The 17,295-nt window shown below is 47.3% G+C and overlaps 1 protein-coding gene across 2 annotated transcripts in view; it reads left to right on the forward strand.

The window, feature by feature from the left end:
* The window catches only part of PRPSAP2 (phosphoribosyl pyrophosphate synthetase associated protein 2), a 55,455-nt gene that overhangs the window by 16,907 nt on the left and 21,253 nt on the right, over positions 1-17,295 (forward strand). For both annotated transcript variants that reach the window (XM_029057660.2, XM_029057661.2), the window contains 4 exons: positions 14,387-14,509; positions 14,763-14,915; positions 15,733-15,785; positions 16,870-16,936. In XM_029057660.2, coding sequence (XP_028913493.1) covers positions 14,797-14,915; positions 15,733-15,785; positions 16,870-16,936 — 239 coding nt within the window. In that variant the 5' untranslated portion in view covers positions 14,387-14,509; positions 14,763-14,796. The remainder of the gene's footprint in view (positions 1-14,386; positions 14,510-14,762; positions 14,916-15,732; positions 15,786-16,869; positions 16,937-17,295) is intronic.

The raw sequence follows: 17,295 nt of genomic DNA on the forward strand, positions 1-17,295 counted from the left end.
CTCCCTCCTCCCGGACGCCCTCCTCGCCTCCCCCTCACTTCTCCCATCTCCTCAGCTCCCCCATCTCCCCCTCACCTCTCTCCTCTTCCCCCTTGACTCCCCCATCTCCCCCTCACCTCCCCCATCTCCCCCTCACCTCCCCCATCTCCCCCTCACCTCCCCCATCTCCCCCTCACCTCTCCCTCCTTCCCCCTCACCTCTCCCTCCTTCCCCCTCACCTCTCCCTCCTTCCCCCTCACCTCTCCCTCCTTCCCCCTCACCTCTCCCTCCTTCCCCCTCACCTCTCCCTCCTTCCCCCTCACCTCTCCCATCTCCCCCTCACCTCTCCCATCTCCCCCTCACCTCTCCCATCTCCCCCTCACCTCTCCCATCTCCCCCATCTCCCCCTCACCTCCCCCATCTCCCCCTCACCTCCCCCATCTCCCCCTCACCTCCCCCATCTCCCCCCCACCTCCCCCATCTCCCCCTCATCTCCCCCATCTCCCCCCCACCTCCCCCTCCTTCCCCCTCACCTCTCCCTTCTCCCCCTCACCTCTCCCATGTCCCCCTCACCTCTCCCATCTCCCCCTCACCTCTCCCATCTCCCCCATCTCCCCCTCACCTCCCCCATCTCCCCCCCACCTCCCCCATCTCCCCCTCATCTCCCCCATCTCCCCCCCACCTCCCCCTCCTTCCCCCTCACCTCCCCCTCCTTCCCCCTCACCTCCCCCTCCTCCCCCCTCACCTCCCCCTCCTCCCCCCTCACCTCTCCCATCTCCCCCCTTGATTCCCCCTCCTCCCCCCTCACCTCTCCCATCTCCTCATCTCCCCCTTCTACCCTCCTTACCTCTCCCATCTCCTCATCTCCCCCTTACCTCTCCCATCTCATCTCCCCCTTCTTCCCCCTCACCTCCCCCATCTCTCCCTCGCCTCCCCTATCTCCCCCTCACCTCCCCCATTTCCCTTCTCCTCCCTCTGTGCTTCCCCCCACTGCTGCCTTCTCCCTGCCCCCCCCCCTTCCCTCTCCCTTCTCCCTGCTTCCCCCTCACCTCTCTCCCTCCTCCTCCTCCTCGCCTCTACCCCTTCTCTTCCGATGATGCCCGCAGGCCCCAGCAAACTCTCCGGGCTTTCGAGACCTAATAATAGCAATAATAATAATCATTAGGGCATTAAGTGCCTAGCGCTTGGGTAGATATAAGGAAATTGGTTTGGACACAGTCCTTGTCTCACAAAGTGCTCACAGTCTTAATCCCCATTTTACAGATGAGGGAACTGAGGCACAGAGAATTAAGTGACTTGCCCAAGGTCCCACAGCAGACAAGTGGCGGGGCTGAGATTAGAACTCGTGACCCGGCTCCCTGGCCTGTGTTCTATCCACTAGGCCATGCTGCTTCTGCATGGGCTACTGTATGAGCTTTAAATTTCGAGGCTTCAGCCTCCCTCCAGTTCTTTAAAATTATTTTATGGTATTTGTTAAGCGCTTACTATGTGCCAGGCACTGTACTAAGCACCAAGGGCTCGATTTAAGATAATCAGTTGGGACACAGTCCATATACCGCATAGGGCTCAGTCTTAATCCCCATTTTACAGATGAGAGAACCGAGGTGCAGAGAAGTGAAATTCGTTCATTCAATCGTATTTATTGAGCTCTTACTATGTGCAGAGCACTGTTCTAAGCGCTTGGATTGTACAATTCAGCGACAGATAGAGACCATCCCTGCCCAATAACGGGCTGCCCCAGGTCAAACAGCAGACAAGTGGCAGAATTCAGGTCTTTCTGACTCCCAGACCTGTGCTTTATCCATTTGGCCACACTGCTTCAGTGCTTGGTTGAAGATCAGTGGTATTTATTGAGCGCCTACTGTGCGCAGATCATTGTATTAAAGACATTATGGTAGATTTAGTAGATGCCTTCCCTGTCCACAGTCTCTGCCCACAGTCTCGATGAGGTTTCATCCTAGTTTTTAATGACTGCCTCTTGGGCACCAGTATGTAGAAAAATGTGAGCCGTGAGGCCCAGGGAAAGGCGTGAGATGGTTCAACAGTGAACCCAACTGGGTTTTAAATCTGATCAGGACTGGAATGAATTTTTATGTGAGTCTTCAGGAGCCAAATCTGCCATCCCTTTTCCATCCATTAGCGCTTCCTGAGCATGGAGTCAGTTCCTGAGACTGAATAGTAAATTAGATCAATTAGTGGGTCGTTCTCCGAGACAGATCTTTTGATGCTTTGGAATTTTGTATCATCCTGAAAGGAGTTTCTGGTTCCCCTTTACCCCACCCCCCTCCAAAGCTTGGGCGAGCTTCATAATGGAAAAGTCCTTTTTAGGTTTGAGTCGCACCCACTTTTCACTGTGCTGTTTAAATGCAGGAATTTTCACAAGTATTATCGTGCCGTTTAAATGCAGTCATTTTCATAAGTATTGTATTCATATCATAAGTAGCATTTCTAGGAAAGTCTTGAGTTCGAAGAAAAGTTTTGCCTGCGTGTAGAAGGGCTTTTGAAAAGCATGTTCTTAAACCAGATCTCAGAATCGACCATTCGGTTCAGGGACACTTCAACATCTTTTCCAAACCAAGGTACTTTTATCCTCTTGGCGTTTTGGATTCCTTATTTCTAGGGGATCATTGAAAGGATAAATAATGAACATGTGTTTACTCAAAAGAATTCAAGAAGTGGAATGTCACCTTGTTTTTCTGTTTCCCCTCCGATAAATTTCCAAGAAATTGACCTTTATCGAGTAGGTTACAGTCATAGTAATACTTGTATTTATTGAGTACCCACTGAGTACAATGCAGTGAACCTAAGTCAGGGGAAGTAGAAAAACAAGGCATGCTTTCTGACCCTCAAGGAGTTTGTAATCTAAATGATAAATTTTTTAGTGCAAAAATATGAAAAAATCAGTGCTTAAACTTAATTATTCTCAATATAATAATAAGGGTGTTTGTTAAGCGCTTACTGTGTCAAGCACTATTCTAAGCACTGGGGTAGATACAAGCTAATCAGGTCGGGCACAGTCCACATGGGACTCACAGTCTTAATTCCCATTTTATAGATGAGGTAACTGAGGCCCAGAGAAGTGAAGTGATTTGCCCAAGGTGGTCTCGAAGTAATCAGTCGGTCACACTTACTGAACACTTTCTGTGTGCCAGAGCACTGTATTAAGATCCTGGGAGAGTACAGTATAAGAGATTTGGTAGAAATGTTCCTTACCCATTAGAAGGTGGGTTCTAATTTCGACTCCGCCACTTGTCTGCTGTGTGACCTTGGGCAGGTCACTTAACTTCTCTGTACCTCATCTGTAAAAATGGGGATTAAAAAATGTGAGCCCCACGTGGGACAATCTGATTTCCCTGTATCTGCCCCAGCGCTTAGAACAGTGCTCTGCACATAGCGCTTAACAAATAGCATAATTATTATTAATACTATTACCCACAAGGAGCTTACAGTCTAGAGGAGTGCATTTATCATGTCTAGTTGGATATATTTTTCACATTTCACGAGTAATTCTGACAAGTTAGAGTAAACTTGGAGCAGTTATTTGAGAAGGCAATCAGAGCTTGACGAAAAATATTTGGAAGAGCATTATTTTCATTCTGCATTTCTCACCCAAAATTTGTGCTAATGAGCCTACGGATAATGATTTGGGTAATTATCTGATCTTTATCGGGCTTTTGATTGCTGGGTCAATTAAATATAAGAACAACTTTTTAACGCTTATTTTGCCACTCTTAAGGAAGGAATATAGTGAAGTAGCACAACTTTTGGCTTTGCCCCGTGTGTCTAGAGACCCCAGGTCACAGGTGGGTCCTATAGAAGAGGGACATTCATTCAGTTGAATTTGAGTGCTTACTGTATGCAAAGCACTGTACTAAGCGCTTGGAATGTACAATTCGGCAACAGATTGAGACAATCCCTGCCCAACAACGGGCTCACAGTCTGAAAGGGGGAGACAGGCAGCAAAACAAAAAATTTGAAGGAGGGGGAAGGTAGAGCACATAGAAGTGTGGTATATGGATTGGGGTGGGGAGAGAGTAAAATCCATGGAAAAGGGGAAGGGTTGGGAAGGGGGCCAGTACCGGAGAAAAGGGACTACCACCCTCAGCAGAATGGCATGGAAAGCCAGGACCAGGACTGTCCTCAGTTGGATTTATTGAGTGTTTACTGTGTGCAGGGCACTGTTGTAAGCGCTTGGAAGAGTACCATAACCGTATAACAGACACATTCCCTGCCCACAATGAGTTTACAGTCTAGAGGGGGAGACAGACATAAATGTAAATAAACAAATTGCAGATATGTACATAGAGTGATTTAGAAGGGTGGGGAGAGTAATTGTCAGATATGCGGAGGGAGGGTGTTCCAGGCCGGAGGCAGGAGGAGGGCCAGAGGTCGACAGCGAGATGGGCAGAGGAACGCAGTGTGCTTGGCTGGAGAGTAGCAAGGTGAGGTGATTGAATGCTTTGAAGCCAGGTGCGAGGAGTTTCTTTTTGATGGAGAGCTGGTTGGGCAACCACTGGTGTTGTTTGAGGAGTGGGGAAAAGTGGCCACCTATTCATTTCTGTAGAAAAATGAACCGGGCAGCAGAGTGGAGTATAGACTGGAGTGGGGAGAAACAGGAGGCAGGGAGGTCAGCAAGGAGGCTGCTACGGTAATAAGGTGGAATAGGACAAGTGCTTGGTGCTCACCTCCTCCAGGAGGCCTTCCCAGACTGAGCTCCCCCTCCTCGCCTCTTCTCCTCCCCCTCTGCTCGTCCCCCTTCCCCTCTCAGCACCGTGCTCATTTGTATATATTATTTATTACCCTTTTTGTTAATAAGGTGTATATAATCTTGATTCTGTTTACCTTGATGATGTGGTCTTGTTTTGTCTTGTTCTGTTTTGTTCTGTTTTCTGTCTCCCCCGTTTAGACAGTGAGCCCGTCATTGGTCAGGGATGGTCTCTATCTGTTGCCGAATTGTACATTCCAAGCTCTTAGTACAGTGCTCTGCACATAGTAAGCGCTCAATAAATGCTATCGAATGAATGGATGGTTTAAAGTGCTCTGTAGATAGTAAGCGCTCAGTAAATACTACTGAATGAATGAATGGATGATTTAACAGCATAACTCAGTGGAAAGAGCACGGGCTTGGGAGTCAGAGGTCATGGGTTCGAATTCCAGCTCTGCTACTTGTCCGCTGTGTGACTGTGGGCAAGTCATTTAATTTCTCTGTGCCTCAGTTACCTCATCTGTAAAATGGGCATGAAGACCGTGAGCCTCACGTGGGACAACCTGATTGCTCTGTATCTACTCCAGCGCTTAGAAAAGTGCTCTGCACATAGTAAGCGCTTAACAAATACCAACATTATTATTATTATTAACGGGGTAGAAATATGGATGGGGAGGAAAGGGCAGAAAGAACAGATCCCCAATGAGGTGCTTTAATTCCGCCAGTAGTTATTGTGTGGGCTGAGTTGCAAAGTAGTCCTACTCCTACTGTCTCCCCTCCCATGGACCCCGCAGCTTCAGTTGTCACCCCAACCTGGTGGAAAGAGGTGGAGGGACACACTTTTGCAGCTTAATTCAGTCAATCAGTGGAATTTAGTGAGTGCTCATTGCGTAGAGCACAGCACTAAACGACTGGGAGAGGACAATACCACAGATTTAACCAGCATCCGTGGTCCTTAGGAGCTATCGATCAGTCCAGTCTCTCTACAACTCCTCCTCCTCCTACCTACCCCTCACCCCACCCCGAGCAGCTCCTTCCCTTCTTGTTGTAGCCTGGGGTAAAGAGACCCCCACCCCATTCATTATCTTAGAGATGTGAGACTCTCTAGAGCCAGGGGCCTGGGCCAGTTGCCCTGATTGACCTGGGGTAGGAATGCAGCGCTCTGTATTGGGTGCTTGAGAAGCAAACAAAGGAGAAATAAAGGATGTGATCTAGCGGCCTAGGAGCTCAAAATCTATTAGGCGGAAGGGAGGGAGAAAAGGAAGAAGGGGCCCGTGGGAAATGGAGACTCATTGCTGTTGCTCCACACCTCTCTGTGGTGCCACTGCCATCTCCAACATGGCCGCGTTTAGCCAGGCTGAAAGCAGACTCAGCTGTCAGAAATAGACTTCTCTAAAGCAAGGTTAAACAAATCTCTGGGTTAATTAGGTAATCGTAGGGCTAAAGGGACCGGCTTTGAAAATCTAGGTCTAAAGAACTGAAATAAATACGTTTGTATCAACGGAAAGTGTCTCTCCTCCCCTCCCCCACCCCCCACCCCCCCATCCCACACAAGACAGAGCTTTGTTTTGGGTTTTTTCCTGATGTTTTCATATAATCAAAGGGTTTTGTCTTTTGCCTAGCAGCCTCATTGGTTTTAAGAGTTGCTATCCTGATTTTACAGTTGGTTTTTCCTCCACTGGAAATTAGGTCTCTGCCTTTCCGACGGGGGAAAAACAAAACTTTGATGCTAAATCTTTAATAATTGGTGATGAAAAATTCTGCCTTCAGCTAAACCTTTTCATCTGAATAGCAAATGATTAGCAGAATGAATTGTTTTCCCTCTTTCCCTAACCTTTTGGATACAGTTTGGAGCTGCTAACAAGTGCTGAGAAGCAATCAGTTGGTCGATTTACTGAGTGCTTACTGTGTGCAGGGCACTGTACTAAGTGCCTGGGAGACTTCAACACAACAATATAACAGACACATTCCCTGCCCCCAGTGTAAGCGAGGGGGAAACAGACTTGATAAATATAAACTATGCATATGTGTGTGATGCAGGAGTGGGAAAAGAGGAAATGAGTTCTTGGGGGAAGCCTCTTGGAGGAGAATTGCCTTTGATAAGCTTTGAAGATGGGGAGAGTAATTGTCTGTTGGATATGGGGTGGTCGGTGTTGTGATGGATGATCATGGTCCAGTGAGAAGACTGGCATGAGAGGAGCCAAGTGTGTGGGCTGGGTGGTAGTAGGAGAGTAGTGAGGTGAGATAGGAGAGGGCAAAGTAATTGAGTGCTTTAAAGCTGATGGTAAGGAGTTTCTGTGTGATGCGGAGGTAGATGGACCTGGAGGTTCTTGAAAAAGTGGGGAAACATGGACTCGACGTTTTTGTAGAAAAATGATCCGCGTAGCAGATTGGAAGTATGGACTGGAATGGGGAAAGATAGGAAGCAGGGAGAACAGTTATAATCGGGGTGGATAGGATAAGTGCTTGGATTAACGTTGGGGCAATTTGGTTGGAGAGGAAAGGATGGATTTTAGCGATGTTGTGAAAGTTGAACTGACAGGATTTAGGGATAGATTGAATTCGTGGCTTAAATGAGAGAGAGGAGTCAAGGATAACATCAAGATTACGGGCTTGTGGGGTAGGAAGGTTGGTGGTTTTGTCTACAGTGTTGGGAAAGTCAGGGAGGACAGGGTTTGGGTGGGAAGATAAGGAGTTCTGTTTTGGACGAGTTTTAGTTTGAAGTGGTGGCAGGGCACCCGAGTAGAGATGTCTTGAAGGAAGGAGGAACTGTGAGACTGTAGAGGGGGAGAGTGATCAGGGCTGGAGATGCAGATTTGGGAATCATCCGCATGGAGGTGTAGTTGAAGCCATTGGAATGAATGAGTTCTCTGAGGGAATGGGTGTAGAATAGAAGGGGAGAATCCTGGAAAGTAATAATAATGGTGGTATTTGTTAAGCGCTTACAGTGTGCCAAGAACTGTTTTAACACTGAGATAGTTTCAAGGTAATCAGATTGTCCTACATGGGGCTCACAGTCTTAATCCCCATTTTGCAGATAATCATAATAATGTTGGTATTTATAAAGCACTTACTATGTACAGAGCACTGTTCTAAGTGGTGGGGTAGATACAGGGTGATCAGGTTGTCCCATGTGGGGCTCAAAGTCTTAATCCCCATTTTACAGATGAGGCAACTGAGGCACAGAGAAGTGACTTGCCGACAGTCACACAGCTGACAATTGGCAGAACCTTAATTCGAACCCATGACCTCTGGCTCCCAAGTTCGTGCTCGTTCCACTAAGCCACGCTGCTTCTTAAGAGTGGAGAATGCGGGTATCGATCCCACTACCTCTCGCATGGCTAAGTGAGCGCTCTGCCATCTGAGCTAATTAAGGGAACCCAGAACTGAAACTTGAGGGACACCCCACAGTTAGGGGGTGGGAGGCAAAAAAGGAGCTGGCCAAGAAGCCTGAGAATGAGCAGCCAGAGAGATAGGAGAAACAGGAGAGGACAATGTCATTGAAACTGAGGTTGGATAATTTTTCTAGGTGAAGGGAGTGGTTGACTGTGAAGATAGCTGAGAGGTCAAGGAGGATTAGGATGGGGTAGGGGCTGTTGAATTTGGCAAGAAGGAGACCACTTGTGACCTTTGAGGGGGCGGTTTCTCTGGAGTGAAGGAGAAGGAAGCAGATTGGAGGGCATTGAGGAGAGAATTGGAGGAGATGAACTTGAGACAACAGGTGAAGACAACTCGCTCAAGGAGTTTGAAGAAGAATGGTAGGAGAGAGATGAGGATAGCTGGAGGGAGCTATGGGGTCATGGGAGGGATTTTTTTGTGGGTTTTTTTTTTGGATGGGGGAGACATGGGCCTGTTTGAAAACAGTGGGGAAGAAGCCATTGGAGAGCGAACAGTTTGAAGGTGGTGGTCAGGGAGGGGAGATGGAAGGGGGGAGCAGGGGTTTTGATAAGGAGCAAAAGAATGGGGTTGAGCGCACAGTTGGAGAGGGTGGATTTTGAGAGAAGGCAGGAGATCTCTTGGGATACTGCTGGGAAGGTAGGAGGATTGAAGAAGGGACATGAGGAGGGAGGGACTGAGAGGAGCAGGGGAGATTACCCCTGATAGTTTCAAGTTTCTCAAAGTAGATAGCCTCCAGGTCATTAGGAGTGAGAGATGGGGGCAGGCAGGGGGTTTGAGGAGGGAGTTAAAATGTCTGGAGCAGCTGGTGAGGGCAATGAGCGTAAGTGTCAATAAGGATAGAGAAATAATTTTGCCGGGCAGAGTTAAAGCACGCAAGGATGAACTTGAGTTGGATGAGGTCGGCCTGACATCTAGATTTCTGCCAGCAGCGCTAAGCAGCTCGTGCAGAGGAGCGAAGGAAGCAGACTGTGGAGGTGATCCAGGGTTATAGGTCAGTGGTATGAGATCGACAAAGGGACAGGGGAACGAGTGTGTTGAGTTCAGTAGAGAGAGTCGTGCTGAGGTCATCAAGAGAAGGTAGTTTGGTTTGGAGGCTAATTGGAGCATGATGACTTGAGAAAATTGGATGGGGTCAAAAGATTGGAGGGGTCTCGGGGGGAACAGAACAGATTTGTGGGGAGGAGGTCTCTGGGGGAGAAGGCAGGTGAGGAGTCTGTGGTTGAATAGAGTGATTTGTGAGTTGGCCAGGGTAGAGGTTGTACATGACTAGAGATGATTAGATCAAGTGTGCAAGTTATAGAGCGGTGAGTCAGTCATATTTATTGAGCTCTTACTGTGTGCAGAGCACTGTACTAAACATTTGGGGAGAATACAAAACAATGTAACAGGTACATTCCCTGCCCACAGTGAGCTATAGAGTCTAGAGGGGGAGCCAGACATTAATATAAAAAAACATTACAGATGTATACATTAAGTACTGTGGGGCTGGTGGGGTGGTGAGTAAAGGGAGCAGGTCAGGGTGACACAGAAGGCAAAAGAGGAAATGAAATCTTAGGGGAGGCCTCCTGCCATCCTTAAGGCTTTGAAGGTGGAGAAAAGTCAATGGAAGCCATCTGCGTAGAGGAGGTAGTTGAAGCTGTGGGAGCTGAAGAACTCTGTGGGAGAGTCCTCTAGACACTAAGCTCATGATGGGCGGGGAGTATGTCTGCTAATTTCTCTTGTATTCTCCCAAGCACTTATAACAATGCTTTGCACATAGTAACACCCCCCTCCCTCTCCTTCCCCTCCTTCGAAGCCCATATCATTCGCCTCTACCACCCACTCCAGTTACTTGTCGCCGTCATCTACCGCCCTCCCGGTCCCACCTCCGACTTCTTCAACCACCTTGACCCCTTTCTCACCTTCCTCCTCTCCCTCTCTCTGCCCACTCTGATCCTTGGAGACTTCAACATCCATACGGATGTACCCGACGACTCCTCTACCGCCCGCCTGCTATCCCTCCTCGACTCTGCCGACCTCCTCCTCCACCATACCGCGCCCACTCACCGACTCGGTCACACCCTCGATCTTGTCATCTCCTACCGCTGCACTATCTCCTCACTCACCAACTCTGAAATCCCTCTCTCGGACCATAACCTTCTCACCTGCCTCATCTCTCACACTCCCTCCCCCTGCAAATCTTCGCTACTGCCCCACAGAGACCTCCGCTCTCTCGATCCCATCCGTCTTTCCAATAGCATCTCGCCTCACCTTGCCGCCCTGTCCTCTCTTCCCACTCTCGATGAGCGGGTCTCCGCTCTCAACTCCACCCTCTCTACTCATCTCGACTCTCTCGCCCCCCTTTCCCTCCGCCGCTCTCGCGCCACTAACCCACAGCCCTGGATCACCTCCTCCGTCCGCCTCCTACGCTCCTATGCTCGAGCTGCTGAGCGCTGCTGGCGAAAGTCCAAGCACCAAGCCGACCTCACACACTTCAAATTTATCCTTTCCTGCCTTAACTCTGCCCTCTCCTCCGCCAGGCAAAGCTTCTTCTCCTCCCTCATCGACACCCATGCCCGTCACCCCCGCCGATTGTTCCGGACCTTTAACTCTCTCCTCAGGCCCCCTGTTCCTCCCCCTCCCCCATCTCTCACCCCTAATGATCTGGCCACCTATTTCCTCACGAAAATCAACACGATCAGGTCTGAGCTCCCCAAAGTCACCCCTCCACCTCTCCCCTCCCCCCCAACAACCCCCTCCCCTACCTTCCCATCCTTCCCTGCAGTATCCTCAGAGGAGATCTCCTCCCTCCTTGCAAGTGCCACCCCCTCCACCTGCGCCTCGGACCCCATTCCCTCTCACCTTCTTAAAACCATCGCCCCTGCCCTCCTCCCTTCCTTAACTTCTATTTTTAACCACTCGATCTCCAAGGGCTCCTTCCCCTCTGCCTTCAAACACGCCCACGTCTCCCCCATCCTAAAAAAACCCGCTCTTGACCCCACTTCCCCCTCCAGATATCGTCCTATCTCCCTACTACCCTTCCTTTCCAAAATCTTAGAACGAGTCGTCTACAATCGATGCCTAGAATTCCTTAACTCCCATTCTCTCCTAGACCCCCTCCAATCTGGCTTCCGTCCCCTCCACTCTACCGAGACTGCTCTCTCTAAGGTCACCCGTGACCTCCTTCTTGCCAAATCCAATGGCTCCTACTCCATTCTGATCCTCCTTGACCTCTCTGCTGCCTTTGACACTGTCGACCATCCCCTCCTCCTCCATACCTTATCTCACCTTGGCTTCACGGACTCTGTCCTCTCCCGGTTCTCCTCTTACCTCTCTGGCCGATCATTCTCGGTCTCCTACGCTGGAGCCTCCTCCCCCTCCCATCCTTTAACTGTTGGAGTTCCTCAAGGGTCAGTTCTTGGCCCTCTTCTGTTCTCCATTTACACTCACTCCCTCGGTGAACTCATCCGCTCTCACGGCTTTGACTACCATCTCTACGCAGATGACACGCAGATCTACATCTCCGCCCCTGTCCTCTCCCCCTCCCTTCGGGCTCGCATCTCCTCCCGCCTCCGGGACGTCTCCACCTGGATGTCGGCCCGCCACCTAAAACTCAACATGAGCAAGACTGAGCTCCTCATCTTCCCTCCCAAGCCCGGTCCGCTCCCAGACTTCTCCGTCACCGTGGATGGCACGACCATCCTTCCCGTCCCGCAGGCCCGCAATCTCGGTGTCATCCTTGACTCGTCCCTCTCGTTCACCCCACACATCCTATCCGTTACCGAGACCTGCCGGTTTCACCTCTACAATATCGCCAAGATCCGCCCTTTCCTCTCCACCCAAACGGCTACCTTACTATTACGGGCTCTCGTTATATCCCGGCTAGACTACCGTGTCAGCCTTCTCTCTGACCTCCCTTCCTCCTCTCTCTCCCCGCTCCGGTCTATTCTTTACTCCGCTGCCCGGCTCATCTTCCTGCAGAAACGATCTGGGCATGTCACTCCCCTTCTTAAACAACTCCAGTGGTTGCCTGTCGACCTCCGCTCCAAACAAAAACTCCTCACTCTAGGCTTCGAGGCTCTCCATCACCTTGCCCCTTCCTACCTCTCCTCCCTTCTCTCTTTCTACCGCCCACCCCGCACGCTCCGCTCCTCTGCCGCCCACCTCCTCGCCGTCCCTCGGTCTCGCCTATCCCGCCGTCGACCCCCGGGTCACGTCCTCCCGCGGTCCTGGAACGCCCTCCCTCCTCACCTCCGCCAAACTGATTCTCTTTCCCTCTTCAAAACCTTACTTAAAAATCACCTCCTCCAAGAGGCGTTCCCAGACTGAGCTCCTCTTCCCCCTCTACTCCCTCTGCCATCCCCCCTTTACCTCTCCGCAGCTAAAGCCTCATTTTCCCCTTTTCCCTCTGCTCCTCCACCTCTCCCTTCCCATCCCCACAGCACTGTACCCGTCCGCTCAACTGTATATATTTTCGTTACCCTATTTATTTTGTTAATGAATTGTACATCGCCTTGATTCTATTTAGTTGCCATCGGTTTTTACGAGATGTTCTTCCCCTCGACGCTGTTTAGTGCCATTGTTCTCGTCTGTCCGTCTCCCCCGATTAGACCGTAAGCCCGTCAAACGGCAGGGACTGTCTCTATCTGTTGCCGACTTGTTCATCCCAAGCTCTTAGTACAGTGCTCTGCACATAGTAAGCGCTCAATAAATACTATTGAATGAATGAATGAATAAATATCATTGAGTGTGACGGGGCAGGGAAGAGGATTTAGAACAGCCTGGTGGGTCACCCACAGTTAGAGAGTGGGAGGCAGAGCAAGAACCAGCAAAGATTGTCTCAACTGAAGGGAGAAGTAGTGTGGATAAAATAAAGAGAAGAGGCTTGGGCCATGACTGGCAGGGAAGGGAAGTGGTCCCTTGGCTTATGTGGGCAGCGAAGGGAGAAAGACCTGCTCAGTGCAATTTGAAGAGAGCGGCTTCTGTGGGTTGTGCAAAATGTGGCTGTCAATCGGAGTTCCAAATCTTTGAAACATTCGTGAATTCTAAAAAGGCGACAGTCCCAAGAGATAGGAGCTTAAAAATCTAACATAAGATGGATCACGGAGACTTGATATTTTAGAGTGCAAAGGGGAGTAACGCTTAGGGAAGGGCTTGGGTTTTTTGTTTTGTTTTTTAACTCGGCCTAGTGCTCTTGGATTCAGTGTCTGAACTTCATAGTCTTGACATGATATGTAGATGCTTCTCAGGATCTACAGTGCTCCGAACACAGTAAGCACTTGATAAATACCATTGATTGATTTTGGGTTGGTAGCCTCCCTCCTCAGGGATGTCAATCAGTCATCTTTATTGAGTCCTTATCATGTGTAAAGAACTGTACTAAGGGCTTAGGAGAGGACAATATAACAGTTGTAGACATATTCCCTGTGAACAGGGAGCCCAGTCTAGTGGGGGAGACAGACATGAATATAAATAACAGATGTAGACAGAAGGGCTATGGGACTGAGGGAGTGGTGAATAAAAGGAACCGATCCCTTTATTAGTAAGTAAGGGTGATGCAGTTGGGAATGGAAGAAGAGGAAATGAGGATTTAGTTGGGGAAGGTCTCCTGGAAATGTGCCTTCAATAAGGCGCGTTTCAATATGTGTCTCCCCTCCCCTCGGCCCCCAGGACCATTATAAAATGCAGTTTGATAAGTAAGCTATTTTTTAATGGTATCTGTTAAGCACTTACTATGTCAAGCACTATTCTAATTGCTGGGATAGGTACAAGGTAATTAGGTAGGATACAGTCTCTGTCCCATATGGGGCTTACAGTCTAAGTATTGAACCTTCATTTTACAGTTGAGGAAAGTGTGGCCCAGAGATGTTAAGTGATTTGTCCCAGGACACCCAGCAGGCAAGCGACAATGGAGGTGGGATTAGAAGGAGGTTCTTTGATTAGTAGGCTGGGGCTGCTTCCCAATCGTAAATCTACTGGCCTCAGGTCAGGTAAAGAAGTGACTTTAGGATAATAATAATAATAATAATGCTGGCATTTAAGCACTTACTATGTGCAAAGCACTGTTCTAAACGCTGGGGGATACAAGGTGATCAGGTTGTCCCATATGGGGCTCAGTTTTCATCCCCATTTTACAGATGAGGAAACTGAGGCCCAGAGAAGTTAAGTGAATTGCCCAAAGTCACACAGCTGACAAGTGGCAGAGCCGGAATTTGAACCCATGACCTCTAACTCCCAAGCCCGGGCTCTTTCCATTGAGCCACGCTGCTTCTCCAGTGGATTGTGTGGTTCATGATAGGCCATTTCTACCTCTTGTCCATCCAGGAGAAAGGTTGATGTCAAAGGATGACAGCGGCACCATTGTTGATTTCAAAGGTTGTTCAGCAGGACATTAAGTCGCAACTTCAGTTTTAACTGAGCTTAAAGTCTTTAGTCTCCACCTCTCTTGTAAGTATATACTTTTATCTCCTCCGCTCTCCCCAAAATATTGAAATCATGGAATAACAGAACCTCAGTGAATAGAGCATCCCTGAAATTCTAATGAATATTTAATATGCCTGTGCATATGGCTTGAATGTTTAAAAATGGTATTCTGGGTGAGGTCCAGGTTGCTTCAGTTCAGTTGCTCTATTAAGAAATGGTAGTGTTTCAATAATTAAAATGCAATGATTTTAAATTAAGAAAAAATCTTTTTTTCCAGTATTCTTGAAATTGAAAAACCAAATTAGGTTTTGATGTTTTGTGAGACACCACCTGAACTAGGAGCCAACATGAATATAACGAAGGGTGGCTTGGTGCTGTTTTCAGCAAATTCAAATTCCTCTTGTATGGAACTGTCAAAGAAAATTGCCGAGTAAGTAAAGTTCTTATTCCCTTTGATTTGAATTTGAATTGAGGATTAGGATTAAAGATTACGACTAAGGGGAAGTGTGATTTGCAAGGCAAATGTTCATTATCACCTAACATTTTTTGGAAATAAAATCCCGATATACTACAGTGTCTGGGATCCTTTGACTTCATCTAAGAAGAAAGAGTAATAATAATAATAATAATAATAATAATAATAATTGTGGTATTTGTTAAACACTGTGTGCTAAACAATGGGCTAGATATAAGATAATCAGGTTGAACACAGTCTTGCTCCCAGTCTTAAACTGCTTCAAGTTTATCTAAAAGCCTGGCAACAAAATAACTCTGTCAATATCTCCATATGTAGTGCCAGCTTTACTGCTCTTGGGTGTGGTACTATGGTATTCTAAATTTGGGCCAGGAACGTGCACATTTTATGGTTTAAAGAGGCACTTTCGACCTTTTGTGACAGGCCGCTGCTGCCCAGGTCCTTCATCTTCCTAGAGCCAGAGGGCCAGATGAAAAACTCTGAAGGGCCTGACCCCAGTCTATTCCCTGCTCATATAGCTAGTTCTGCTCAAGAGAGTAAACTTTGCAGTTAGTCACAGGCTGTCGGTTGTCTCTTTTAAAATGTTTTTTTTTAAATAGTGTAACTGAAAGCATTTTAGGTTCTCATATATTGCCATTATATTTTGGGGAAAAAAAGTAGGAAGTTTCACTGGAAAGCTAAGAATCTATCTTAAACTGTTAAGAATGGTTACCGACTTTTCAGTTTTGTCTTTTTTGATCTAAACTCCATTTTTTTTCTCTTTCGATGATAGGAGGTTGGGTGTAGAGATGGGTAAAGTTCAGGTTTACCAGGAGCCAAACAGAGGTGGGTTATTATGGATATACACAAATGATAATTATAATAATCATGGTATTCGTTAACTGCTTACTATATGCCAAACACTCTTTGAAGTGCTGTGGTAGATACAAGTTAATCAGATTGGATATAGCTCCTGTCCCATATGGGGCTCGCAGTCTGTGTAGGAGAGAGAACAGATATTGAATCCCTTTTTTACAGATGAGGTAACTGAAGCAGAGAGAAGTTGTGACCTCCCCAGGGTCACACAGCATTGGCAGAGCCAACATTAGAAAGTAGGTCCTCTGACTCTCAGATCCATATTCTTCCTACTAGTCAGTGCTGCTTCCCTCAAGCTTCTATTCTTAAATCCTGATATCTATATACCTGGTTTTCATCCAGGGAGCAGTAGGTGCTTTCTTAACTTTTAAGTGTTTAAATGATGCCCATTCTGTACAATTTTATATGAAATAGGCTTAATCCAAAAACATTCCTCTCTCCTCTGTCCGTCTCTGCCATACTAATCCTTTCCTCAAAAAAAAAAAACCAAAATAAATCACATAAAAACCCAAAACTACTCTCTTCTCATGGACAAGGGAGTGTATTAGAGACTCTGGGAAAAGTCCATGTTCAGAGGGAATTATATGGGATCCTTTGTCTGAAATCTGTTCCTTGAGATGAATAGGACCACACTGAAGGGTAGAGGGAAAGTTAGCAATTAATTTGCATTAAGAGAATGTACTAGTTTTCCTAATTAGATTATTCTGGGTCTAAAAGTCTCAAGAAGAAAAGCATCATCTTCAACAACATTGAGTTTTTCTCTATGGAGAACTACACACTGTATACTGAACATGTACGTGTTGATGTCTTCTTAAGTGACTCATTTCTTGAACATGTACATTTCTGTAATGGGTCACATATTTAGATATGTATTTATTTAAATTGTAGTGAAATTTGCTCACATATCTCCCCCCACCCCCCTTGGCTGAAAATATGGTATGCAGTTATTCTCGCCATGACAAACTATACACTGCCAAACTTTAACTTTAGTGTAGTTGAGGTTCTCAATTTCAGTGTTTTCAACAACTGAAGCTTTCCTTTTTTTTTTTGGCAGAAACGAGAGTACAGATTCAAGAATCTGTAAGAGGAAAAGATGTTTTTATCATCCAAACGATTTCAAAGTGAGTAACTACCATCTTAAGTGCTCCAAGGAAATCTCAGTCTTTGGACAAAGTTATTCTTGTAAATTTAAGATATACTGCTTTGGTAAGTAGTTATTAATGATGCTAGAAGAGTGAAGCAGTGTCCCAGGAGGGTTCCTGAGTCCCTGAATATGGATGTTTTTTGTTTTGTTTGAATATAAAGAAATTTACACCTGCCTTTACATTCTTATGATTTGTGTGCAGTCTTCACCATGTTCTTTTTAGGCTTTTTGCAGTTTGATCTCTTTGCAGTCACCTCTTTGACAAAGGACCACAACATCTCAGAATCTTATGGTTTTTTCAGAACTTTGTAAGCCGTGAAAACATTTTTCCATTCC

This window comes from Ornithorhynchus anatinus, chromosome 2, assembly GCF_004115215.2.
Source record: "Ornithorhynchus anatinus isolate Pmale09 chromosome 2, mOrnAna1.pri.v4, whole genome shotgun sequence".
NCBI classification, from domain to species: domain Eukaryota; kingdom Metazoa; phylum Chordata; class Mammalia; order Monotremata; family Ornithorhynchidae; genus Ornithorhynchus; species Ornithorhynchus anatinus.